Source organism: Myotis davidii, unplaced genomic scaffold (genome assembly GCF_000327345.1).
Source record: "Myotis davidii unplaced genomic scaffold, ASM32734v1 scaffold317, whole genome shotgun sequence".
Lineage (NCBI taxonomy): Eukaryota > Metazoa > Chordata > Mammalia > Chiroptera > Vespertilionidae > Myotis > Myotis davidii.
Genome location: NW_006288994.1, coordinates 1,576,700 through 1,604,580, shown reverse-complemented (window position 1 = coordinate 1,604,580; position 27,881 = coordinate 1,576,700). Strand labels below are relative to the sequence as shown.

The 27,881-nt window shown below is 36.3% G+C and overlaps 1 protein-coding gene across 3 annotated transcripts in view; it reads left to right on the top strand.

The window, feature by feature from the left end:
• PCMTD1 (protein-L-isoaspartate (D-aspartate) O-methyltransferase domain containing 1) overlaps positions 1–16,359 on the top strand; it is a 44,468-nt gene extending 28,109 nt beyond the window's left edge. For all 3 annotated transcript variants that reach the window (XM_015562306.1, XM_006761207.2, XM_015562308.1), the window contains exons 4-6: positions 4,711–4,882; positions 7,647–7,770; positions 13,279–16,359. In XM_015562306.1, the coding sequence (XP_015417792.1) occupies positions 4,711–4,882; positions 7,647–7,770; positions 13,279–13,643 (661 nt within the window). In that variant the 3' untranslated portion in view covers positions 13,644–16,359. The remainder of the gene's footprint in view (positions 1–4,710; positions 4,883–7,646; positions 7,771–13,278) is intronic.
• Positions 16,360–27,881: the final 11,522 nt, after the last annotated feature.

Genomic DNA, 27,881 nt, shown 5'->3' with positions numbered 1-27,881 from the left:
GAAAGAATGCATGGACCGTACTTTTATGAGTAAAATTATAACCACATAGAAATATTTGGTAGACCTCTAGCGAGTTTTTGTTTTCTTTTTTTTTAGGTTTCATTTAGTGTGTAGTTAATGTGAAAAGGTTGAATTTGAGTTTTCTCTCACTATATTTAGCTTAGATTTTATATGTAAATCTCTAAGTAGTATAGTATTATTTTGTACTGAACTGAAAACTTCTGGTGAGTTTATTGCTACAGTCTTCCAGATTATACAGAAAATGTATTTGTGATTTAAATAATGTCATTAGCCTGTGGAGGTCTATGGAAACTTAAGGTAAGATGTAGCTTTCAGAAGATAGTAAAAGCCTAAGGAAGAAAATGTTTTCTTTATTTTTCTTCTCTACATTGGAAGAATTAATCGGATTTGCAATTTACTCTGAAAACATGCCATCATCTATGTCTGAAAGTAATAATTTATTCTTTACATATATGATATGAATATATGCTATGGATATGAGCAGATCTATAAACATTTGCCTGAAAACTTTTCATCATAGAGTTTTGGAAAAAATATTATTAGTTCAATTGGTATGACTTCATTTACATGAAATGCTGTTATAAAAGTCATAATTTTAATATCAGAATACAAAGTGTCTTAAGTATTATCCTTAAGTACATACCTAGTCTGAAATATAAAGTTCATCTATAAGTTTTTTATTAGGAAAGATGATTGATAGCTTATTAATGTATGAAAAAAAAGTAAATATAGGCAATTTGAGAGTTGTTTTCTTTATTAATATGAAGGATTCTGGTATTATTTAGTGTAAAAGGTCATAGTGGTAAGTATAATAATCCCTAGATAGGATGCTCTCTGGTAGACACTTTCTTTATAATTACTAAATTGGTAGTTACAACCTTTTTGTAATGTGTTTGGTATATGAATACACTATTATGTTCTAGATATTTTAGTTTTCTCCCAATTTTACTTTGTCCTTGAAGTTTTAGTATTTTGTATCTAGAAATAGTTCAATCCTTTTGAAATATTGGCTCTAGTTCAACTCAACTGTCAAATTTAAGTATTCTGGTAAAGGAAATTAATATAAATATGTCAAATAAAAGTGTAAAGACCCCATATGCATATGTTAGAAGTATATGTTCCATTTGCACTAATGGAAATTATTTCTAATTTTACATATCTGTTTTTTCTCTAATGATCCTTTGTAATACTTATCTACATTGAAGCAAATATACTTGTTCTTATCTGATTATAAGGGAAAGCATCAAATTGTTTCCTAGGATAAGGGTGGCTTATTTAAGATCTTAATAATTAGGAACAGTTGATTTATTCATAAAAGGAAAGAGTTTATTTTGTTTTGTTTTGTTTTGTTTTACTATTTGAGTTTTGCTTTTTAAAATTTGTTTTGGCATTTTTGGAAAAAACATGCATCCGTAGCATTAAGCTACAGTTATTTATAGTAACAAATTTAGTAAAAGAAGAACTATCATGTTGACAGTGCCATAGGCACTTATTTTTTTACTTTTTTTTTTTTTTTAAGGAAGTTTCTCTTCTGTCTTGAGATTTTTGTGATTAGTATCTTCAGTTTGTCAACTTGGGGTTCATATTCAAAGTTGGTAGATGGAAAAGTTGACAGAACATTTATGTTTGTTGTATGGTTTGCTTATTTAGTAAATGTTTTGAGTACTGGAATAGGTGATGGAGATACAATTAATTCAGAAGAAATATTCAAAGACAGCAGAAAAACCAGGAGAATATTTCAAAGGGATGATTGTGTTAAGGAGAAAGTCTTTGACACTTCTCTATTTGCACGTGATAAGTAGAAGGACAGTTGCTGAAATGTGTGTGGTTATTGAAATGTATCTGTCATATATAAATACGCACATTAATATAAAGTACATATTGATATATTTTACTTTTTCTGTACTGAATCTTTGAAATCCCAGGTTAATTTTATTCTTAAACCTCAGTATGGACTAGCCACACTTTAAGGGCTCAATATCCACATGGTGCTAGTGGCTACTCTTGTGGGTATTGTTTCTCTAGATTGTCCTGTCTCATCTTTAAGATCATGGCTTCTCATTTCTCAGGGCATCTTTCTGTACTTCCCCAGGCCTGTTGGTTTCCTTTCATCCTCAGTTTTATAGAATCATATTTCTTTAGAGCACTTACCATCGCTGTAAATTAATCTTTAGTCACATAGTTTGATGCTGTCTCGTCCACAAATACAGGCGTGGATGTTTCCATTGTATTTCCAGTCTTTATACACAACTGGTGCTCAATAAGTAGAATTTGACATAATGAATTTTGCTGACTACTGTAAGGTAACTTGAACCAGAGTCACAAATTTAATTTTAGATCAGTTACTAAATTTTTGCAAATTATTTTTGCTGGGATGAGAATGTATAAAATATCATTAATATGAGAAGTAGTTTTAATTGTAAATTGTTCACTTGTAATGATGTTTTTCTAGGTGATAGCGCTTTAAGCTATCACATTTTTAAATAGGAAGCTTTTAAAACAGACTTGATGGTGAAACAGGGTTTAATAATTCAAATTTTTATTTAAATTTTATGGTCATTCATGTTGAAAGTTATGACTGACTTAAATTATTATAAAAGTAAATATTTAAAATGAATGAAGATTTTATTTTTTTAAATATATTTTATTGATTTTTTACAGAGGAATAGAGAGTTCGAAACATTGATGAGAGAGAAACATCGATCAGCTGCTTCCTGCACACCTCCCACCGGGGATGTGCCCGCAACCAAGGTACCTGCCCTTGTCCGGAATCGAACCCAGGACCCCTCAGTCCGCAGGCCGTCGCTTTATCCACTGAGCCAAACGGGTTAGGGCTGAATGAAGATTTTAGATAAACTTCATTGAAAATAGTCTTTTTCTTTTTAAAGAATGCTTACTGTGAGTTTGATAAAATGATTAAACCACCTGATCCATAGTATCTAATTACTTAAAAGCCAACAAATCATATAAATTATATTTTGGCCGTATTTTAGATAATCATATGTTGTAACATAGTCTTGAATATAAAAGATAAATTAAACATGGCCCCTATTGTAGCTTAATTTACACTTTTATGTGTGCTATGCATGTGGAACAGTGAGGTAACTCTTAAAGAGTGGGATAAGATTTCATTGCAAAGCTAATATTTGAACTGTATCTTGAAGAGATTGTAGGCATTTATCAAAGGAACAGCACATCTACAGATACAGTATTTCAAAAACACTTTATAATAGTTCCTCTAAGGCAATTAGGAGCAAATAATTCAACATAGTATGTGTTGGTAGGGGCAGAGCCAGGAAATGATTCTGGAAAGACAACTTGACAATGGCATCATACAGAGCCCACATGACTTTCTAAGGAGCTTGAACCTATCCTGCCTGCCCTGTAGGTAGCAAAATAATGGAAGAGGGACCTTAAAGTGTGAGCAGTGAGGAGGCAGTTACAGTAAAAGAAATGATGGGGCATATACTACCTTAGTGTGGGGATATGGAGAAGAGATTATAGGGTATACACTGTTCACTCACCCCCATCTCAACCCCCTCAACCCTTCCCATCCCACCCCCACCCTACTGCACCAAGAGGACAGGGTGTAATTCTGGCAAATTCTTTAACTGTCAAGGATCCTAATGTGTCTGTATTTTAATGAAAACTTACCGCGTAATAAGTCTGTTAATTACCAAAGGATAGGATATGCTTACCAAGTATAAATGATTGTGATTCAAGCAGTGTCATTTTCCACTGCATGCTGAAACTTTTAATGTAAATTACTTTTTCCTTAAATGATAGCCTGATTTTGCTGTGTGGTCATATTAATTTTAATTTACTTAAGAGTGAAAGGATATTTCATTAATTAACCTTAAAAATGATTACATGTTTTAGTGTATTGAGGTTGTAACTATGCTATATGTTAGAGACTATTTTCAACTTTGTCAGAATTTAAGGAATAAAGTAGAATTCTAAATAGGAACGTTTGTAAAATCACAACTCTTTATGCCATGAACCAACACTGTAACCAGAACAGGTGGGCAGGATAAAATGCCTCTGCTCTGAAACCATTTCTCTTCTATGTGTTGCACAGGGAGACCATGGGGGCCAAAGCAGCAGTAAGAAAATTATTATTCATTCTGCTCTCTGTCCCAGTCCTGTAACATAGTTCTGCTAAAATTTATTAGGAAAATCCCCCTCATCTTAGTGGTTGCAAGATTATATGGTCACACTGGTATGTTCCTGACAAAGCTTTGCTGTTAATTGTAACAAAAATGTCACACACAGATGAATACCGCACCAGCCCTTCCCATTCCCAGTGTCCCCTCAGTTTTTTGGGTTTTTTTGAAAGGGCAGTGGAAAGTGAAGCCTTTTTCTCTCTCTCTCCTTTTCTTTATCATTTGTGTGATGTCACAAGATTGGTGTTGTGATGGGCTTTTCATTATATCCATTTTTTTTAAGCCTTAAGTGAGGTTTCAGTGTGGCAAAAGTTTAGGTTAATGTTTTTAAAATATTTATATTACATTTATAATTACATATTTAATCAGTATTAAACTTCAAAAGTATGATATTTAAATCAAATTTCATGTTTTATCCTTGGAATTAATTTTGGCAACTTCACTACTTCAAAGAACTGGATTATGTTAAATTTTTTATCTAATATTTTGTTTAAATGAATTAAAATATATTTGTTTTTCCATGCAGATTTGAGTTCTGTGAACCTGCATTTGTGGTTGGCAATTGCCTCCAGATAGCATCTGACAGTCATCAGTATGATCGAATTTATTGTGGAGCTGGAGTGCAGAAAGACCATGAAAACTACATGAAAATATTACTGAAAGTTGGAGGCATTCTAGTCATGCCTATAGAAGATCAGGTAACTTCACCATCCTTTTGCTTAATGGCATAGAAAACAAACGCATTAGTTTAAGATGGGAAGTGTCTAACACCAGTAAAGGTACAATGTAATTTTTAAAGAAGAAATAATCTTCATTGATCTATATACATTAAAAAAATTGAAATGGACTCTTAATTATCTAACCAGAGGAGATACAGAAAAGTTCCCTCCACTACTATTAGAAGAGACTTGGTCTTTCACCCAAACTTAGCTGCAGTCTTTATGTTACAATAGTCCCCCCTTATCCTTGGTTTCACTGTCTGTTGTCTCAGGTACCTGTGGTCAATCATGGTCTGAAAATATTAAATGGAAGTTTCCAGGAATAATTCATAAGTTTCAAATTATGCCACATTCTGAGTAGCATGATGAAATCTTGAGCCTTCTCACTCTGTCCTGCCTGGGACATGACTCATCCCTTTGTCTATCATATCTACACTTTACACTATCTGCCCTTTAGTCACTTAGTAGCATCTCAGTTATCACATCGACTGTTGAGGTAATACAGTACCTGTATTCAACTTATTTTTCTGAATAATGGCCCCAGAATGCAAGAGCAGTGATGCTGTCAATTTGTTTAGGTCAAAGAAAAGCCATAAAGTGCTTCCTTTAAGTGTAAAGGTGAAGGCTCTTGACTTAATAAGGCATTGTATTATTGCACATTATCACAACATGAATGGTGAGTACAATACCATAAGGTATTTTGAAAGAAAGGCCACATTTACATAACTTTCATTATAGTATGTTGTTGTAATTCTGTTGGTTGTTTTTTGGAGCGTTTGTTTATTGTACTGATTTCAGAGGGAGGAAGGGAGAGGGAGAAAGAAATAGAAACATCAGTGATGAGAGAGAATCATTGATAGGCTGCCTCCTGCACACCCCCTACCAGGGATCTTGCCTGAAACCTGGGCATGTGTCCTGCTCGACCTGGAAACCTGGAATGGAACTATGAACTCCTGGTTCGTGGGTTGACGCTCAACCACTGAGCCACACCGGCTAGACTGATTCTGTTTTATTAGCTATTGTTAATCTGTTACTAAATTAAATTTATCATAGGTATGTATGTATAAGAAAAAAATAGTTTACACAGGGTTTAATGCTACCCATGGTTTCAGGTGTCCACTGGGAGTCTTGGAACATACCCCTGTGGGTAACGGGGCACCGCTGCACTTGCCAAGCTGCTCTCTTCTTCATTTTTCTGACCTAGAGGTGTTCAGTTGAATGTGATGCTCTCTACTAGCTGTTCAATTTTCAACATTTTAAAATTCCTTTAACATCTGAAGTAAGAAATCCTATTTAGGATTTGTTTGGACTGCTTAACTCCATTAAAGAAACAAGTAGCCCAGCCAGCGTGGCTCAGTGGCTGAGCATCAGCTAATGACACAGGAGGTCACAGTTCGATTCCAGGTCAAGGGCGCATGCCTTGGTTGCGGGCTCGGTCCCCAGTGGGGGGCATGCAGGAGGCAGCTGATCCATGATTCTCTCTCATCATGGATGTTTCTCTCTCTCTCCCTCTCCCTTCCTCTCTCTGAAATCAATAAAAATATATTTTTTTAAAAAAGAAACAAGTAAATTTTTAAACCTTCATATAGTACTTCATAGACTCATTTGAGAATATTTTTCAGCTATTTGCCTGCCTGTGGTTTGTAATTATTAGGTATAACAAATGTATGAAATACTAATATATTCAGAAAATGTGTGGATCTTACAAAAGCAAATTACTTTAAAAATATATAAAAATGCATTTCAAAAAGTATCTTTAATATTCATATTAACCGGAATCTGTGATATTTAAAACACCGTGTGATTTGTATGGCAGAAGATAGATTGTCTAAGATAACTGGGACCTGACATGATGTTCTGGAGTTTATATATCTTGAGAGTCCTTTAACATCACAAAATATTATTTGCATCTCAGTGGAGTTCACCATTATTATGCACTGTGCAAATTGTTTGTTGGTTACTAAAAAGACATAATACAAAAATATTAATTGAAATGTGTTCTTGGAAAAATGTTACTTGAATGTTTCTAGAGTTGAGACCCCCAGATGAACAATCTTTTTCTGTTCTCCTTTACAGTTTCAGATTCAGACATTTAAAATATGGCTTTCCATTGGTGTTTTGTTAGATATTTATTATATGCTATTACACTGATGTAAAACATAATAATGATTTTTATCATATAAATTGAAGATACTAGCTTGATCAAGCTATGTCCTGAGCTAATCTTTTTTTCCAAGGACTGATGAGGGGTGTTTACTGAGTAGGTACAACTTCTAAACCCTTTATGAATAATTACACTTATTAGTGAAATATCAAATTGAGATTAGAATTAGACTATATATTGTGTTACCACTATGGAAGATCATGAAGTTGACTCACTAGTATAGTAATCAAAACATGTTTCTTTAAAAATATAATGCTTTATTTAACCAAACAACCAAACCTATGTGAGACATATTTGAGAATCAATGGCAGGTACGGATTGAAATTATACCCCTAGAAGCCATCAGGCCACATTGGGATATTCCATTTATGTTGAAATGCCTGTCTTCAACAGGCAACATTTATGACACTTCTTTATTCTTTTATAGTTAATATTTAAGTGAAAGTAATTTGGTTGCACTCAAATATAGGTGATTATATAGCAATGATTGGCCATTATTTTGTTAAGACAAAATTGTGACTGTAAGGAAATCACTTTTCCAGAATTAAGCTATTCTATTTCTTTTCCCCTTCTAAATAGTTAACACAAATTATGCGAACTGGACAAAATACTTGGGAAAGTAAAAATATTCTTGCTGTTTCATTTGCTCCACTTGTGCAGCCAAGTAAGAATGATAACGGCAAACCCGATTCTGTGGGACTCCGTAAGTAACTGGTCCTTTGCAACTGAACTGTGACTTCAACTCCGAGGCTTGGGGTTTAATGGACTCTATGATTATGAAGAATTAAGTAGATACGCAGTAATATATTCATTGGATTTATTCACTTTTCTATTTAATACAGCCCTGTCTTGCACCAGACACTGTTAGCTGCCTTCATGGAAACATGAAAAGAAGGGGCAAGTGAAACAAAAATGAATTTATTAGTTATAGTTGTGAGATTATTAATTACAATTTATTAACTTGGTGGCATTTTCCATACAGAGGAACAGCAAACACAAAAGCCTTTATTTAGGCTGAAAAGAGCTTAGTCATTCCAAGACCAGAAATAAGTTTTAGGCTAGTTGAAGCTCACTGACTATACTGTAGAGCAGCGGTTCTCAACCTGTGGGTCGCGACCCCTTTGGGGGTCAAACAATCCTTTCATAGGGGTCGCCTAAGACCATCTGAAAACACATATGTAATTACATATTGTTTTTGTGACTAATCACTGTGTTTTAATTATGTTCAATTTCTAACAATGAAAATACATCCTGCATATCAGATATTTACATTATGATTCATAACAGTAGCAAAATTGCAGTTATGAAGTAGCAACGAAAATAATTTTATGGTTGTGGGTCACCACAACATGAAGAACTGTATTAAAGGGTCGCGGCATTAGGAAGGTTGAGAACCACTGCTGTAGAGGATAGGTTATATAAGACTTTACCTATACTTGAGGAGAGAGTCAGTGTTGATGTGGTTATAGGTGGTTGTTTGAAGGTAGAAAAATAGTGGACTGTATAGAAGATGGTGTTGGAGGAAAAAGAGTGATCTAAGTTTTATTTGAATAGCTAGCTAGGTGATGGTACCATTTATTGGTGTTTGGAAAACTGGGGGTGGAATGGTTTGGAAATAGGTGTAGGAAGATCAGATATTTTATTTTGGCCATGTTTGTGTTTTCTATTAGCATTATAGATGTTAGGTACTCAAGTAGTGTATAGTGTATACTTACTACAAGAGGGAGGGGTAGATTGAGAATCCTGAACATGAAGATGGCATTGTGAGAATGGATGAGAAATTAGGGGAGAGTGGAGATACAGAGAAGAGGTGTTAGGAGATAAAACAGGATGGTGTATTGGCAAAGGAAGGGCCACTGGAGGACACAGTGAGCACAGTGTGTTGAAAACCAAGAAGGAATAGCATTTCAGAAAGGAGGGAATGATCGCCTTAGTGAAGGTTACTGAGAACTTGGGAAAGAAGACAGCACCATGAAGTAAAGTTCTTTACCATAAGTGAACTTTACCATAATAGACTTAATTATTTTAATTTTATTTTTAAAAGAATTTATTCCATAGGAACCTGGCTTTATAGAGAGATTTGATTTTCTTTTCAGTGTGTGTTTCCTAATGGAAAAGGGAAGGGAAAGGATGAAACCACAGCTGGCCAGTTGCTTCTTACACACTCACCAGCTGTACAAGCTACTCCTCCTGCCCTGGGAAGAACCAGGGTGGTGATACAGGGAGACCCATGTCGCTCTGTGGTGCCACCCTCCCCGCGTGTCAGTCATGGGGCTCTCTTCCCGGACAGGGCTTACTGGCACCCTTCTCTGACAGGAGCTGCCGCCAGAGGAGATGCAGTGAGCACTTTATGGAGTCACAGACTCATAAGTTCTGCACAAGACTCTTATTTTGATCTCATTTAGAAAGAAATGAGGTGCACTCAATTCTAAAAAAATTTCAACCTTTTCTAATTCAGAAAGCATTATCAACTATTTTTTTAAAAATATACCCATTAACATGTTCTACTTAGAAAAAGGATTTGAGTCAAACTATACAGCAAATTGCATTAAACTATTATAGAAGGAAAATTTAAAAATAAGCATGACTACAAATAAACAAAAAAGGATTATCAAAAAGACTCTGTATTAGAAATATGAAGTTACTCCACTGGGATGTTAAGTTTAAACTTCCTTCCAGTCTAGTAAAAAAGAGATACGTTTTGGATGTGCTTTGGGGCCAAAAGGACCTGACTTCTTTTTAGCACCAGAATCAAGTAATTATCACTTGTATTCACATGCATTAAACAGTTATTTCACTGAGGTCTACCTTTCTTGTTGCCTATACACGTGCTTCCACACATATACACATGTACCAGTAGTTTATATATATGTAAAGTATATAATATATATACTGTAGTTTATAGTAGGCTATACTATAATTGTTGAATACTTAAACTCCTTGCTAAAAGTAACAATAATAACAAAGTAAAACTAAAGTTCCCTCATGTTTTTTAAGCATTAAGTTTATAGCTTATTTATGACAGTTTTGTTTAACCTATAATAGCTGGTTGCAGTTTCATAAAGGAAAGTAATGAAAAAAATTCTCTGACACAATTCAGTTTTACAGTAGCCTAACCATAAACATAATGTGCATCAGATATAACTCTACTTACAGAGTTCCTGTAGATTCCTGCAACAGCTATTTAAGTTTTTCCTTTGTAACTGACAGTATTATAACCCTCCGCATTTCTCTTTTTATCTGACAGTTTTTCTAGTTTAGTTTTCTTTCGAAGAGTTTTGGTTAAAAATGTGGCTTTATAGTAACATATTTTATGAATAGCATGGATGGTGATATGCTTTAAATGAGCGATTTTTGTTCTCCCTCATTTTTAAGGATGTCAACACAAATGGATCTAGGTAGTTAATAAGACTGTCATTGGTTGGATTGATTGACATTTGTAATTGTGAATGTAAAGTCGGAATTTTATGGAAGAGGATAAAATGGGGGAAGAGCCTAAATTTTAAGAAAATATTCATCATACTTCTGAAATATTTGTGGGTAAAATGAACTGTCTAAATTTTTTATCAAAATAATCTGGGTTGGGGATGGGAAGAAAAAATGGAAGTATTGATGAAGTAAGATTAGCTATAAGGGATAATTGTTGAAGTTGATTATTGAATATATGGGGTTCATTATACTATTGCCTCTTTTATAATACTTGAAAGTTTAAAATGAAGAGAAAGGTTGCAGCTGGTGTGGCTCAGAGGTTGAGCATTGACGTGTGAACCAGGAGGTCACGGTTTGATTCCAGATCACGGTTTGATGCCCGGGCTGCGGGTTGATCCCCAGTATGGGGCATGCAGGAGGCAGCTGATCAGTGATTCTCTCTCATCATTGATGTTTCTATCTTTCCTTCTCCCTTCCTCTCTGAATCAATAATTTATATATATATATGTTTAAAATAAATAGAAGGAAAAAGTCATCAGTTACCAAAAGCAGCTTACAAAAATGAGTCAGAAATGATCAGTTTCCAATAAAAATAAAGAAACTTTATATAGTAATGTTTTCAGAATAAAAAATTTGAAAATTGTTTGTCAAAGTTTAATAGGATGTATGGAGAATAAGAACAAGTTTCGCTTTTTATTTAACTTTCTGTTTAGAGAACATTTCATTATTATAGGGAGTTAAATTATAAAAGAATGTTAGTACCAACAGAAAAACCTGAAAATATACACATGCAGATCCTTTGCCAAATGTATTTTATAGCTATGATCTTGCTTATAAGAACAGTTACTAAAGAGTAGTTATAACTATTTCTCAGAATAATCCCTGATTTTTATTCAACTTAAAGTCATATTTCTTTTTTTGTTACAAGACATTCTAAAAGTATGGATACACTGCTTAAAGTTCAGGGCAGGCCATCAGAAGTAAAGTTAAAAATTGTACACCAAGTAAAGGAAACCTCCCCCATCCCCCCACCGCCAATACTTCTGTACTGCAGATGTGTGGAATTTTCCACACTGAGCAATTCTCCAATTCTTTGTGGATGCCAACAGGGTGTCCGTATGCTCTAAATCTGTTCTGACACTAACCAGTGTTAGTACAGACCCCACCAGTTAAGAGATTTGTCACACAACACTTTCCTCCTCCTACAGCTTCAGACACCCGTTGCAAGTCCAAGTTGTCATCTATGTTTCTGACAGCCTGGCTGTAAATTAGAGGTTCCCATGACCCCCTCCTAGAGTTTGGTAATTTGTTAGAGTGGCTTACAGAACCCAGGAAAGCAGTTTAGTTACTAGACTACTGGTTTATTGTAAAAGGATCCAACGCAGGAACAGCCGGATGGAATCGATGCATAGGGCCAGGGATTGGAGAATGACATAGAGCTTCATGCCTTCTTAGGGTATGTCATCCTCCCAGCACCTCCGGGTTCATAGGCCCAGAAGCTTTCTAATCACATGGTTGGATTCCCCTGGCAACCAGCCCGCCATGCTTAGGGGAAACCCAAAGGCACCTTATTAATGAAACTCGGGTGGGACTTATTGTGAACACAGAAGATATTCCTTTCGTCTTTATGATCTTATCATTTAGAAAATTCCAGGTGTTTTAGGAGCCCTGTGTCAGGAATGGGAAGCTAAATGTATATTTCTTATATATTAAATATCACAAGGGACAAAAGAAACTTCATAAATCTTGGCACTATACTACATTGAGCTATATGAAGTTGTTCTGTAGGTTAAAAATGGTTTAAAATAGTTGGTTTGGGGGTTTGGCCTAAATAAAATGCCTTTTTCAATCTTTGTTAACAAATTAAAATGTAAGTCCTGAGTGCTAGGTTCTTATAAAATCTGTATAGAGAATGTCTTTTGGGAAACAAGTAGAGTGTACATGTATCTATTAGAGATAATTAATTGTAATTATGGAGTGAAAGCTTCAATCTAAAATAAGATTTTATAGAGTAAGGATTAGTATTATTTGTTTCATTAAATCTTTATAACTGGAAGCATTAGAAACAAGGGAGTATCAAAGAATAGAAAATGTTGGGGATTTTTGAAGGGCTAGGGCTGAGAATTATTTCAGAGGTAGTGTGTCATTCAGAAGATCTTTGGGATGAAGTTTATGTGAATGATATTTTAGTACAGTCAAATCTCGGTTCAAATGTTGCCTTTGAGTTTTTAGAATAGATTTATTTCAATATCAAGAAGTATAAAAAAATATGTAGAGTAAAAATCTTTCTACTATTCTTGTCCCCCAACTCGTTAATTCTCATGTACTCTGTTTATAAGTTCTTATTTTTTTCTTCCAAAGGATTTTTATGAATATACAGAGGGTCACACGTATATCTACACATATCAACCTCTGCACTGTCCACTGTCCTCACCCAAGGATATGTTTTACTGAGTTTAAAGAGAGGAAGGGAGAGCAAGAGAGAGAAACATTGTTCAGTTGCTAGTTGCCTCCTGTACACGCCCTGACTGGGGGTCAAACCCGCAACCTTTTGGTGTATGGAACGACCCTCCAATCAACTGAGTCACCCGGCCAGGGCTGTTCTCAGTTCTTAGAATGGTGCCTGGCAGTTGGTAAACTCCTGGAAGTCTATGTTAGTTGAAAGTCAGAGTTTTTATACTTACTGTTTTCTAACATTCACTGAGAAATGCATTTTTTTCTGTGAAGAAATGAATAATATATAATGCTCTTCTGTTTATGTTCTGTGTGTGCTGTGTTATAGCCCCCTGTGCGGTCAGGAATCTGCAGGACTTGGCTCGTATTTATATTCGACGCACACTTAGAAATTTCATAAATGACGAGATGCAGGCCAAGGGGATTCCTCAGAGGGCTCCACCCAAAAGGAAAAGAAAGAGAGTTAAACAGAGAATTAACACTTACGTCTTTGTGGGTAATCAGCTTATTCCTCAGCCCCTAGACAGTGAAGAGGATGAAAAAATGGAAGAAGATAAAGAAGAGGAAGAGAAAGATGACAGTGATGCCATGAAGCCAGAGGAGCCGCCTCAGAATCTACTGAGAGAAAAAATCATGAAGCTCCCTCTCCCTGAGTCCTTAAAAGCTTACTTGACATATTTTAGAGAAAAATAACTTAAATCACGAAGAAAGAATGCCTACTGATAATTCCTTAAGTCTTGAAAATGTAGCATTTGTTAGAAGTTAAAGGAGAGAGAAATCTCTCTTACCAGCGAATTATAGTGGGTGGGTGGGGGGGGAGTATAACGTTTCTGTCTTACTAATGATGTATACAGTGATTAAAAATAATCCCTTTTATAAAATATATTTTTCTTTAAATCTTGGAAAAATTGCTGTTTTAATTCAGTGACTTCAAAAGTGGAATACAACAATAGTCAAGACTTTGTGTACTTTAAGTTTTTCTGATTCCCCACAGATTTGTAGTAGTGAGGGGTGGACTTCATTTTATATAAGGTTAAATAATTGTTAAGCATATGCAACCTTATTTGAATTGCAGTTTGCCTTTCCTGTATGGAAACTCAAATGCTTTGTAGACCCACTTACCTTCCTATTTTTGCAATCACTGTTGCTGAGTTACTATAGATGCATTCCGGGCAATATATGAGTGCAATAACAATAAAACATTGAGGAATTTAGCTTTAAAAAAGCTTCATGGAATTCAACAGCACTGCTACTTTTGCTTTTGAATCTATTGCCAAAAGACATGGGAAAAATACCTGCTTCTCTCATAGAGATTTTAAGAGCATACATCAAGTGAACGTTAAAGTAAAACATATATGCTTAATACTCATAATTTGTATGGACCCTTTACATTTTCAGTATTTAAAAACGATGAGGTTATATTACTCTGGAGTTTTAGAAGATAGTATATTTAGGATTGTTTTTTCTATAGTTCACTGTGTAAAGTATTTGGTTTTAAAAAATCCATTTTCTGTATGACTGTTGATAGCACAGTGAGTGAATGAAAAGCATGAGTGATGGCCACTTGTGGGTCGTGCTCGGTGGCAGGGCCTGAGCAGAGTTGGTTATAGCAGGTGCACTTTAGCAAATGGAACTTCTAGTTCGTCTGAGTACTTATCTTTGGCTGAGCTAGTCGACATTTGCTTTGAAATTCATTTTCGTAGTATAAGGAATATTCACACAAATTGTATATAGATGCCTTTTGCTTTGAAAATCTAGTTCCAAGTCATAGTGTAATCTTTAGGACCCACATTGTGCTCATTTAATTTCTTCCCATGTCTCTTGTTTCTTTTGGTAAAATTATAATTTTCTTTTTTTTTTTTTTTTGCTGAATGTCACATAATTAAACTATCATTTGACTGTTAGTTATAGCTTTTCAGTGATAACACAAGTAGTAAATGCCATTTTTAGTGTCTTTTCATCATACTAGGGCCTGAAATCAGTCACTTTTGTTAAGAAGTTATGCGATACAGCCTAGTTAGTAATTAGTGTCACAAGGATTATGTAATATTTAAAATGAAAATCTGAGAGTATCACTTATTACCATCCGCATCACTGTTAAAATAGTTGATCAAATATGCTTCAGGAAACCCAATCAGTGTACAGTGAAAGGATTATCACCTCTGCACATATTCAATTAGTAACACATAGATGCTTTTAAAAAATATATCAGTTCTGGAAATGCCACATGTCTAAAAGCAAGTGTTTAAAATATTCTATGCGTAAACGATCCTAAATAAATGGGAACATTTCAGTCACATAAAAGATAATTTTAGGGAAGGTGTTTGTTTTATACCAGTGACAGAGGCTAGGAGTTGGGTTGGAGTAGCTCCACAAATTTTCTCAGATTATTACTAAACTGTTACTGTTAAACACCTCATGCCATTTCTATCAAGGAAGTAGTTTTATACAATTGTCATCTATTTTATTTTGAATTAAATATTAGTTTTAGAAGTTTAATCTTGAATTCCTGGGTATTCACATATTTTTACCCAGCACCCCTCCACACACATGGGTGGTTTTCGGAGCTGATCCAGATATGCAGACGTACATAGTCTTAATGGTGGTTTCACTGTCAGGAGAGAGCTTTTATCTAGGCTGACTTTGAATATGGGCTTTTTCATCGCGTGTTTGAGTCTGTTGACCTTGGCAACGTGCACAGCTGGTTTTCACGATGGCATGTTTTTGTCGTTGAAATGTATCCTTTTTTACTTTAAATGCATTCATTTTACAGCTGTGGCTTTATTATCGACTTTAAAGAAAGAAATAGAAATAAAAACGGATAATTCAACTGAAAGCCCTTTTATGTATTAATGGGAATATGTTAGAATGATTAACAATATGTTGGGTTTGTGTTTATTTTTCAATGCATTCATGTTTACTTGAATATAGGTGATTATGCTTTATAAGTGGAGAAGTATCAAAAGATGAAGTAAAATTAATTGAAAATGATGAGCATATCATGTGATTGTTATAGCCAGATAAAACAATAGAAATAACCTAACCCAGTAAATTATTTTGCAAGAGAAAATAGGCCTGGGGAGGTAGCATGATTTCCTAAATCAGACAGCTTGTTGGAGATGGCTCAAAACAGTGTCCAGCATCTGATAAATCCCAAGGAATTTGTCAATGGCACCATAACTGCGAAGAAAATAATTTAAATCTATACTGCTTATTGGTCTATATATTTGGTTCTAGTACCAATAAAGGAAAATGGCATTAAAATGGCACATGTAGTGGTTAAAATAAAATATAAAAATAATGTGTTGGTTTCTAGCTGTCTGAGGGCATAAAAGTGAAGCAAAACTTGTTAAATTGTGGGAAGACTTGGAAAATTATTTTAAATAAACAATTGCATATAATGAAACCATTTCTCAGTGGCCTGGCTTTTTTTTTTAATGTAGGAAAACTCAGTACATCTATGGGTATATGCTGCATTACAGTTACAGTGGTCTGTATTTGGACATCTAATATCCCTTTGGCTGTTGCCACCTCTGAAGAGTGTAGGGTTCTTAAAAAATTACTTTTGTAAAATATTTAGTAGATATAAAGGATGTTTATAAAATATGTGTGCAGCACAAGGAATAATTCAGTGTACATGTCAATACAGCAAATCCTCACTTAATGTTATTGATAGGTTCTTGGAAACTGATCTTAAGCTAAACAATATAAAACGAAACCAATTTTATCATAGGCTAATTGATAAAAATTAAGTTTCTGTCTTCTATTTTTGATCACAAAAACATCAAACTTCTAAATAGTTCTCAAATCACATCTAATGTTAAACATTGAGATAAATGTGAGTTATACATCCATTTAAGAAAGATGAATAAAAATAAGACCATTATTTTTCAACCCACTTATTCCTGTTCAAGGCTGTGGGTGGCCAGGAGCCTCCTGGCAGCTTGGTGCGCGCACACGTACAGGGACCATTTAGACATGCCATACACCTCATGTACACATCTTTGGGATGTGGGAGGAAACCAGACTGCCCAGAGAAAACCCGCACGGACAGGGAGAGTGGGAAAGCTCCACACACGGTGGCCTCACCAGGAATCTATTTTTCCTCATCAACGTAACGAAACGATGTTGAAGGAAAATACGTTATTCAAGTGTGTGTGTTCCTACTGTTAGGCTGGCCTACTTGATTTACGATTATCTGTGTGCTCCTTCACAATCTCACCTTAATCCGTCCCTTTTCATGGGTAACCCTTTTGTGTTTATCATGAACTTGCTTTTGCTGTAGTCCTTTTATCACATGCACTTTTCTGTAAACTTTATATAAGTGGAATCATACTTTATGTATTCTCTTGCAATGCAATTTTCCACTAACATTTACCTTTCTGAGATTCAACTATGATGTATCTGGTTAGGTTACTTACATTCACATCTCACATTTTAATTCTGCTGTTGATGGACATGTATTTTCCCCTCAAATAATTCAGTTGTGAACATTCTTCAGCGTGTTCGTGGCTATATGTGAGCAAGAGTCTTAGTGTGTATATGAAGGAGAATTACTGGGTCATGGAACATGTTTATATTCACCTTTAGTAGATGGTGCAAGTGTTTCCCAGTGTAGTAATATATGTTCCTTCCAGCAACATTCAAATGTTCATTTTTCCATCTCCTCACCTACATTGGGTTCTGGTTTTTGCCTCTTTGGTAGGGGCTTTGTGACTTAATAAGGAGGGGTGTGTGTGTGCGTGCATACGTGTGTGTGTGTGTGTGTGTGTGTTCAAGTGTTCCTTGATTTTAGGTTTTCTATAACGTTTCTCAGTAATTGTACGAGTGAGAGTGAAAAGGAAGAAATTAGCTTTTTTTTTGGTTTATTGCTATTTAGACAATAAAAGACACATGAACAATGTCCAGAATACTTAAAAGTTTAATTAATTTTAAATCATTCTTGTTCATGGAGATTAATTTTTTTTCTTCTGATCTTCATGTCTTAAAAGCCCCACATGTTTAAGTTTGAACATTCTGCCAAAAGAGGGCAGTATTCACCTACAGTAGAATGTAAAGGGACAAGAAAATGACTGGAGAGAAGGCCAATGAATTCATTTTTTCCCATAAGGTTGACAAAATTCGATAAGCCAGCTCTCCACTCACTAGATTTATCTCCCAGTCCAGTCATCCGGGATTGTCGCCTAAACTGGACCATCCATGTTTCAATTTGTTTTTCTATTACTTTCACAGTTCTTAAAGTGCTAGTTTAGGATGAAATTTGTTTGAAAATTTCAGTCTTTAAAGATAAAGCCAAAACCCTCCTTAGATAACTTCTTACAGAGTGACCAAAAAATACGCATTTAACTGCGAGGCATATTTGCTGAAGAAGGCTGCTCTTTTCACCAGTGTGTCCCCAAAGGGGGGCGGCCGCTCGCCTCAGTGCGACAGGGCCAGGGCCGGTTAAAACTGCTCACGAAAAAGAGTCCTGCCACCGGTGCTGGGAGGTCAGAGGTTGCTCAGAACCAGCCTGGTTCTGACAGGGGCAGAAATAGGATGTTGGGGAACCAGCTAGAGTTGTAAGAAATATTAATCATGCTCTATTAACCGTGATAGTTTTATTCTGATTAAACAAGGCACATTCTAACTTGGCTGGCAGCTGCACTCAGGACCTGGGAGCTCATCTAGGTCAGCCCTTCCTCCCCGTTTGGAGCTGCCTGTCATTTGGAAAGCACTAATTTAAGTTCAGAGTGTGGTTCCAATTTATTATGTGCTGGAAACTGCATTTATTCTGTTCATTGTTGGGCTTTGTCCTGCGTGTGCCTGCCAGGTGGGTGATGGTCTCAGCCTCAAGCCCATGAAACGCTATTGGTTTTCCAAAGCAGACCCTCCAAATCGTCCCGAAGAATACCGGGTACATAGAAGCCTCACTGAACAACAAGTAACTAATCCGCACCTAGGAGGCACTGTGGGATGGGAGAATAAACCAGAATTTAGGAACCAAATGGGTCTGGGTTCAAGTCCTACTTCCTTGAAAATGACATGTATATGGTCCATCAGCTTCCTGGTAATTTAAGCATTTTATTTTTATGCTTGAAAATATCAAACGAAGTCTCACTCTAAAAACTAGCAAGACAGTATCTGGAACATTTGACCATATCTTTGCATTGTCAGAGCACAGCCCTAAAGGGGCCTTCATGCTAGGAAACACCCCTGCCAGTTCCTGTCAGGTAATATCAGAGCCTTTAGTTAGAGATGGGATAGCCTGTCCAATCAAGTGCCATGGACTTATGAGTAAATAAAATAAAATACTATGTAAGGTCCAGTTGGGACTCAGATTTTGCTTTTTGGGTTTTTCAAAGAAAAAAATTAGCACTCCGACATTCTTTTAAGAAGGTAATGAACAGATTGAAAGGACGTTGTCAATGTAATTGCGGAGAGTGCCAGTCTGAGCCTGATGGCCTTACAGACAAAATGTGTGGTGTCTGGGGTGAGTTCTCAATTTCTTGGTGTATCCGTTTCCTCTCTGTAAAATTAGATCCTGATAGTGTTCGCCCTCCAGGGTTATTCTGGGATTAAATGAGTTAATGCATGTTAAGAACTTAGAAAGTGTCTATAGAAGTGTTCACTATTATTAATTACTAGAGGCCCGATGCATGAAATCGTGCAAGAGTAGGCCTTCCTTCCCCCGGCTGCAGGCACCCGCTTCCCTCTGGCACCCGGGACCGGGCTTCCTTCGCAGCCCCGGCTTCATCCAGAACAGTGGTTCTCAACCTCCTAATGCCGCGACCCTTTAATACAGTTCCTCATGTTGTGGTGACCCCCAATTTCATTGTTACAAATTGAAAATTAAAGCATAGTGATTAATCACAAAAACAATATGTAATTATATGTTTTCCAATGGTCTTAGGTGACCTCTGTGAAAGGGTCGTTTGACCCCCAACGGGGTCACAACCCACAGGTTGAGAACCACTGGTCCAGAAAGACAGAAGGACATCTGGTCTAATTAGCATATTATGCTTTTATTATTATAGAGTATGTTTATAATTAAGGACAGGAGCTATAAACTCAAATACCTACAGGAAACTGGCTGGTAAGTACTTTGAGGAAACTAGGGTGAATGGAAGACATATTACTGTGTAGATGGGATGGTGGACAACTGACCAGGGGCTTGGCAGCTGAGGGACCATGAGGAGAGGGAGGTATGGCAGCTGGATGGGTCAGCCAGGTCCTCCGCTGATGGCTGTCCTGTGGAAATTTGGGCTTGCTAATATCTTGCCAAATTTTCCAATAAACGATGGATATAAAAAATAAAATTTTCTACCTTTTAAATACTAGTAGCTTATTACATTTTTAAAAGTGAAGGGCCCAGGACTTTTAGTTTGTGACCTCTATTAGTGAGACGGCATAAAAGCTGAGAAATGTATATAAAGTCTATAAAAATTGGTCCCCTACTTCTTAAGGACCAAAAACCCTTGAATAGGATTACATTTTCAGGTAAGCAATATCACGAAGGACCACAACTAAACACATTAAGATAAGACAAATAGAGTGTGGCTATATTTCAGGAGAACCAGAGATTTTGTTAAACCATACTTAAAAATATATGTATTATCACGATAACAGTGAAAACAAGGTCAATAACATATCTAACACTACAAATGGCCAAAGTGATTAGTAAATATTAATGAGTAATATTGTTACAATTTTTTCTTGTTTTAAATTCAAAAGTATGTAGCGTGTGAAGTTTTAAATATGTGATTTAAAGGCATTTCCCTTATGTACAAGCCTTGCTTTGCCCTCTAAATAATACAAGACTTGAGCAAAAAGCTGGTGGCAGGAAATGGGAAAATGATTTAACCTCAGTCATGAAAAGAACGGATCCAGCTGATAAAAATTTCACCTTATTCAAGAAGAAAATAGGATTCTTTTCGCTCTCTCCAGTGTCAATTGCAGCCGGGTGTCTTTTTTCCTTTCACTTAACCCCCAGGGGTTACTTTTACCTTTGAAATAGAATTTTTCATAACTTTTTTTTATAACTGACATAACTTGTTGGCTTTGATCGCTGAACAGTAGTGAAAAGGCTTGAACTCCGTAAACGTTTCCCCCATTTGGCCTGATAGAAGCAAAGCCCGAGGGGGCTCAGCTGAACTTACATATACACTCGCACCTTCAGTGGTTCATCTGTCACGGAGAGAAAGGGGATTGGAATGCATTTCCTATGGACACCTGCCTCACAAGCCGGGGGGACTATTTCAGCGATGTCCCCAGTCTCGGGGGCCGACCACCGCACAGCCTTCCTGGCCTCAGGAGGCTGAGCCAGTGCGTTTCTATGAGGAGCTGGGAGAGGCTGTTGGGAAGGCCAGCTGAGTGTGCATGACGCCCAAGCGCCAAGAGTGGGTGAGGGGACAGGGGGGAGAGGCCCCTCGAGGGGTGCAGAGAGGTAAAAGCCCGCTGGTGGTTGACACCCTTGTCCAGGGTGTGACCCGCCCCTGATATTTGGGAGTCATCCTTCAATCAAACCAACTTCCAGGGACATTAGATTAGGAGATAATGGATGACTAGCCAGCCGGGTCTTGTGCATGTGGGGTTCCCTGCGGGCCGCAGTTGAAGGTGTCCAGCTGCAGCTATAGGGGCCTCCAGCCCCGGATCTGGGATGCTCGGGGCTCCTGCAGGGTGTGTGCCAGGGAGGGTGCAAGGCGAAAGGAGTGGGGTCAGAAGAGCATCTCCAGGAACACGCCACTGAAAGGGTGGAAAGGAGCCCACAGATGACAGAAAGAAAGAAAATGGTCTGAGAAGGCCAGGCCAGGGAGAGGTGTGGGGTGTTTCCCGGAGGGAGGTGCAGCCCAGGTGCGGCAGAGCCCAGCCTGGACAATGAAAGACAGCCCGGCAATCAGGGTGGTGGATGGCTTACCAAAGCAGCTGCAGCAGCGAGTGGGGGGCACAGAAGCCAGATGGTAAGTGTGAAGGAGGAATAGGCTTGCTTTTCCAGATTTCAGAACTTGGTTGTGTCATGGCCTGTCTCAAGGACAGGGATTAGAATGGGTATTCCTCTTGAAAGAACATAGACTTTATGGAGAGAGCTTATCCCACAAAAGGGAGGGAGTAATCTCAAAAGATATTATAGTGTTCATTACCGTTTTGCAAATGGAAAGCTACGGGTACAGAAAACAGATGAAAAGTTGAAGGAATTCGAGATTAGAAGAGGACCGTCTACAAGTGACACCAATAACTTACTGGTGAACCTGAACTGACCATATTTTGATCCTGGTGGTACACAATCGTATAGGCTTGTCAAAACTTGCAGAACTCTATGCTGAAGAGGCTGACTTTTACTATCTAAAATTTAACTTAAAAATTAATAAGATAAATTTAACTTAATTGTCTTAAAAATTAATAAAAGAATATTTTGAGCCCTAACTGGTTTGGCTCAGTGGATAGAGCGTCAGCCTGTAGACTGAAGGGTCCCAGGTTCGATTCTAGTCAAGGGCATGTACCTTGGTTGCGGGCATATCCCCAGTAGTGGGTGTGCAGGAGGCAGCTGATCGATGTTTCTCTCTCATGGATTTTTCTGACTCTCTATCCCTCTCCCTTCCTCTCTGTAAAAAATCAATAAAATATGTATTTTTAAAAATGACAATTTCAAAATTATTTTTTTAAAAAGAATATTTTGAAGTCATGATCCATTTAAAATATACACATAATTCCACTTTGTTAATACAGTTGACTTGAACAATATGTGTTTGAATCACACAGGTCCACTTGATATACAGATTTTTTTTTTCCAATAAATATACAGTCGGCCTTCTTATCCTCAGCTTTTGCATACTCACATTCAACCAATCACAGATCATAAATAATATTTTTGATCTGAGATTGGGCATCTGTGTATGCTGAGAACTGACTCTATGCATTTTTTTCTATATGATAAAAGCCTAATATGCTAAGTGTCTGACCATTCATTCCACTGGTCAACCAGTTGATATGACACACACTGACCACCAGGGGGCAGATGCTCCAACCGATAGGTTAGCTTGCTGCTGGGGTCCAGCTGATCAGGACTGGGTGAGAAGAGCCATACATGCCCTGGAGCCCTCCCATGGCCCCTCCCTGACCTGACCATGCACCAGTGGGGTCCTCGGCCTGGACTATGCCCTTTCGCAATCTGGGACCCCCTGGGGGATGTCAGCCAATTTCAGCCTGATCCCCAAGGGATCTCACTAGTGCACAAATCTATGCACTGGCCTCTAGTTTTATATACAGGACTTGAGCATCAGCAAGTTTTGGTATCCACAGGGATCCTGGAACTAACCCTCCCCACAGCTATCAAGGAATGGCTGTAATTATGATTTGGGGAAGTCAAAATTTACATGGAGATTTTCAACATGAGTCAATATCCCTGACCCTCACATTAGTCAAAGGCCAACTGTATGTAGTTAACTTTTAAAAAATCCATATTTTGCTATTCTTATTCATATATACCCCTCCTCCCAAGCACAGTTATCTATTTATTTTATATTGTATTTTTGTGGGAATATATTTTCACAAGCATTTAAATCCATGCGCTTGTATACAAACTAATGTTTTACCTCTATATAAACATAGACATATGTGTAGAATGACATTTATCTAAAATGAATAGTGCACAATTTTGTGGTTAGGAGATTTAATATAATAGCTATTATTTTTTTGTTTTATCTTGTATTCTTAAGTGCTTAAATTACCTCTGATGAGCATATACTCTTCAAATTTTTTTTTCCAGTAGAAAAACGTAAGAAATGAGAGATGTCCCTTTGCTTACTGAAATAATATAGATGTCAGACTTGTTTCTAAATGATTTATGTCATCAATATTTGATAGAACTGTAATTAAAGACAGCTGTGGCCTTGTACGACATGACGTGATGAGCTCTTCTCAGTTACAGATGACCAGATCATGATGCCCAGTCAGACCAGTCTTCTCCATATAGACTCAGCTTACCATGGACCATTGTGAAGATACCAACGTTGTCGTGTTTTCCAAAGTTGTAACTATGGTTGTTTCAGTAATTTGTCAAATAACAACTTTCTTCAATCTCTAGCTTAGAGGTCAGATAGTTTATCTTCATAAATATTGATGAGCCAGAACAGGTCATGTCCCAAGAATCAGCCCCCAAGGCAGGCCGCTCACATCTGCTCCTGTTCATTACAGCTCTGTCTCTCAGGATCCTGCTCTTCACATATGTCAATCATGCCAGTCTAGCCCAAGAAGTGAAAAGATACGTGTAGTAAATAGTCTTTGCTTTTATTTTTTCGTATGCTCCATTAAAAAAGATACAGTTTTATTAGTATTACATTAATAAACTTAAAGAACAAGGTGACAAGTTATTGCCACAGATATTAATTTATATCTACAAACATCCACCAAAACAATAAAAAAATGAAATAAATATATTTACATTTCATATTTCTGGTATTTCCTTTTATTTTCATATGTATAAAATATATAACATTTACAATATTTTATTTATCTTCCAAAGGAACGTCCAATGTGCAAAAAAATGAGTTATAATTTTAAAGTATGAAGGAATAAGAATAAATCATACATAACAGTTCTAGAGTGACAAAGTGATTCTTTAAGGAGAGCTCATGAGTATAGAAGTGTTAAGAGTGGCAAACTATTTGTTCTTAATATCAGAACATCTACACTTACCTTAAAAAAAAAGTAAAGCACAGGATTGTCCTTGTGCTTATAAAGTTCTCCACACTGCTGATTTCTAGCAGTAATTCTAAGTTTTTAAATCAGTCCTTTCCAGAATAACAAATTAAACTTTTCTCAAATCCAGCATTCAAAGTAGACAATGTCCTCAATGAGGGAAATGTCGATGTACAAATTAATGCTTTCTCTGCTTACATGGTTAATATGGACTTGACATTTATTTTCAAGTAATTACTTTTCTACTTGCTAGATGACAGTTCTGTGAGCAAAGGCTTTCAAACTATAAGTTGGTGTAAGCCTGGAAAATGGGCAATAAATTACTAGTTGATTATGCTCCCTTAAAAATAGTGTTGGATGATGTATGTTAGGCTACACATTATACTTACATTACCTATGAAAGTAGTTTTAAATAAATATTTGTTCCAATATAACAAATATAAAATGCCCCTGCTTCCAGTTACTTCAGCTTAAATTAATTGGTTGTTTTTTTTAATCAGGCAAAGTACATTATTATAGTAGTTAGCAAAATTGGAAATACTTGAACTCCCTAATCTGACCTTAGTATCTGTAATACAATATTCTCTTTGAGCTTGCACTATGTACAACTATAATGAACCTTTTAAAAGTGCGTATACACACACATGTATACATATAAACATATGTATATATGCATCATGTACACACACACATATACCAAGGCACTGGAGGGGTTAACACAAAATTAAACATTCTGCTGTCAAAATGTTCTCTAGTATAAACTAGGTTTTAATGTGAATACTTCCAATGCTTCTAAAACTCAATTACATGAGAAGTTGAGATTTATCTTAGTATTTTTCATATCTAAGCTCTCTCATTCAGTAATCCAAGTTATGACAAATGATAGTGGCTAATATTTTCACTGTAAAAGAAAATGTTACATACTACCTGCTAACAATTGAAAAGTAGAATAGTATTTTTAATAGGCGGCTGCTCCACCAATTATATAATGTAGTAATTTAGGCCTTTTTATCAATAGTATCAAAAATAAATGCAGTATTATCATAAATTTTAATTCAAGTTACCATTTACAATGCAAATTTAAAGATATTAAGCATATGTATTTGAAATATTCTTCATATAATCTGTGGTTAACATTTCATTATATATACATATGTATATACATATATATATGTTTGTGTGTGTGTGTGTGTGTGTTTGTAGCACGAGGAGATATATACCCATACATATCTCCTTTGTGCACCTTTTCCTTCATCATACACATAAGCACAGGCTAGAATAATTTTATGGTGTCACAAAAAAGGTACTTAAATAAACTGCCTTTTGTATATTTCAAATGGAGCTTTTAAAAATCTAGCATTCATTTTTTAATAATTACATTACCCTAACATAAAGTTTGACACGTTTCTCTTTTAGCTACCTTGCCCATTTCGTATTTCCATGAGATTAGATTATCACACTGATGACACACAGATGTCACCCCACGGTAACATCTAGTTAGTAGCAAAGATTCTGTAATGAACTGGCTGCTCTCTGCAGCTTCACCTCCCTCTAAGGTCGATGCCGCCCTCTGTTTTTCTCCGTAAGTTCAATAGTAGCCCGGGAAAGCCTGTCGTTGGTGGGCTTCTTATTTTGAATGACTGTTGTGTCTGATCGATAAATAATGAGTAGTATTTCCACAGCATTACCTTCCTTATGGATATATATTTAGTTTTGTGATCAGAATAAGTTATATTAATTATTGGTGAATTTTCCACAGTTCTTTTAATAATGTGTCCTAGGCCCAACTTAATACTTGCCCATGTATAATTATGAAACTTACCTTTTAAAAATAATTTAATGTGATTCAGAATTGATCAGATGAAAAGGAAAGTGAAAATCTATGATGACAGAAATAGTTGGATATTAAATTTTTAATTATGATGGTCGTGCCTTTTTACAAATTATTTTTCCCTCTTGAGTGATATTTTTCTCTTATTTAAAAAATAAATCAAACCACCTTATTAGATCCTTGGTCATTTTCATGTAGAAATAATCCAGTTTTGATTTAGTTGGGGACGTTGGTGTGAATTTTAAAAAGCATATTTTCCTTTTTTAATGGTCAGCTGGTTGTTTACAGGCAGGTCTCAGTACAGCTGGAGTGAAGGGTGGAAAATATTTCCCACATGATGCAAATCGTTATGTAAGATCTGGGATCTGAGTCATGTGTTACCCACCTCCTCCCCCCATGATTTCATATTTCCAGCCTCTTCACATCTACAGTCCTAAGAAAATATACCTGAAAGAATCCGCATTGTTTAGAATTATATAATAACCGGTGATGACATGGTAAGATAGAAGTTTAAATTTTTTAATTTTCAGATCTTACTTTATCATTAACTTTTCCTAAAAATGGGGAAAAAATTATTGAACGAACATGAACAATAGCTTTGAGACTGCTTTCTAGAAACATTTAGCTTACGATGAGCTAGGATTAGGATTACAAAGAATTGTTCCTTACACCACAGTTTTTTTTTTCTAGAAAATTTTGGGGTCGCTGAAAGTTTAGGAAACTTTAATTGGAAAATAAATTCCATTAGGTAAAACGTAAATCTCCTTCAGTGAAAGACAGAAGAAGATGTTCGGGAATGTCGCCTTCATTCATAATTAAATTAACACGGTTTGGCGTATTGGATTGGCTCTGGCCGTGAATAACACTTTCAGTATAAGTGCCCCAAGGAGGAAACAGTTCATCTCACAATGCGTCTATCACAGGTCAATGTGACTAGCTTTTTGCAATTCTTAAAAAAAAAAAACATTTTACAATAAGATGGAATCGGAGTGCCAGTGCCAAATCATGAAATGATAACACAAGGAGAAATCTACATCAGCAAATTAAAGTGAGTGTTTTTTTCCTTTGATGAGATTTATTCCCCCCCGCATGCTAGTATCCTTGCTGCCATAGGTTTTCTGCCTCCTTTCGGTCACTCGTGATGTAATCATAGGGCATTAGTTCGTGATCTGAACCAACATGTATTCTGTACACAAAATATCCTAAAATACAGAAGTAACCCTTCAATCGGTATCTTTATTTTATTTATAGAGAATTTACAATTTTTACATTACTTACACAATTCACATCGTTGCTTCTTTTCTCTCCACCTCTGATGAAAGCCGTCTACTGGTGACCAGTCAGCCGAGTGAAAGAACAAGCTGGTCTGTTCATGTCGGACTATGCGCCGCGGCCTCCGACAGAGAAATGCTTTGGATCCCCCTTTT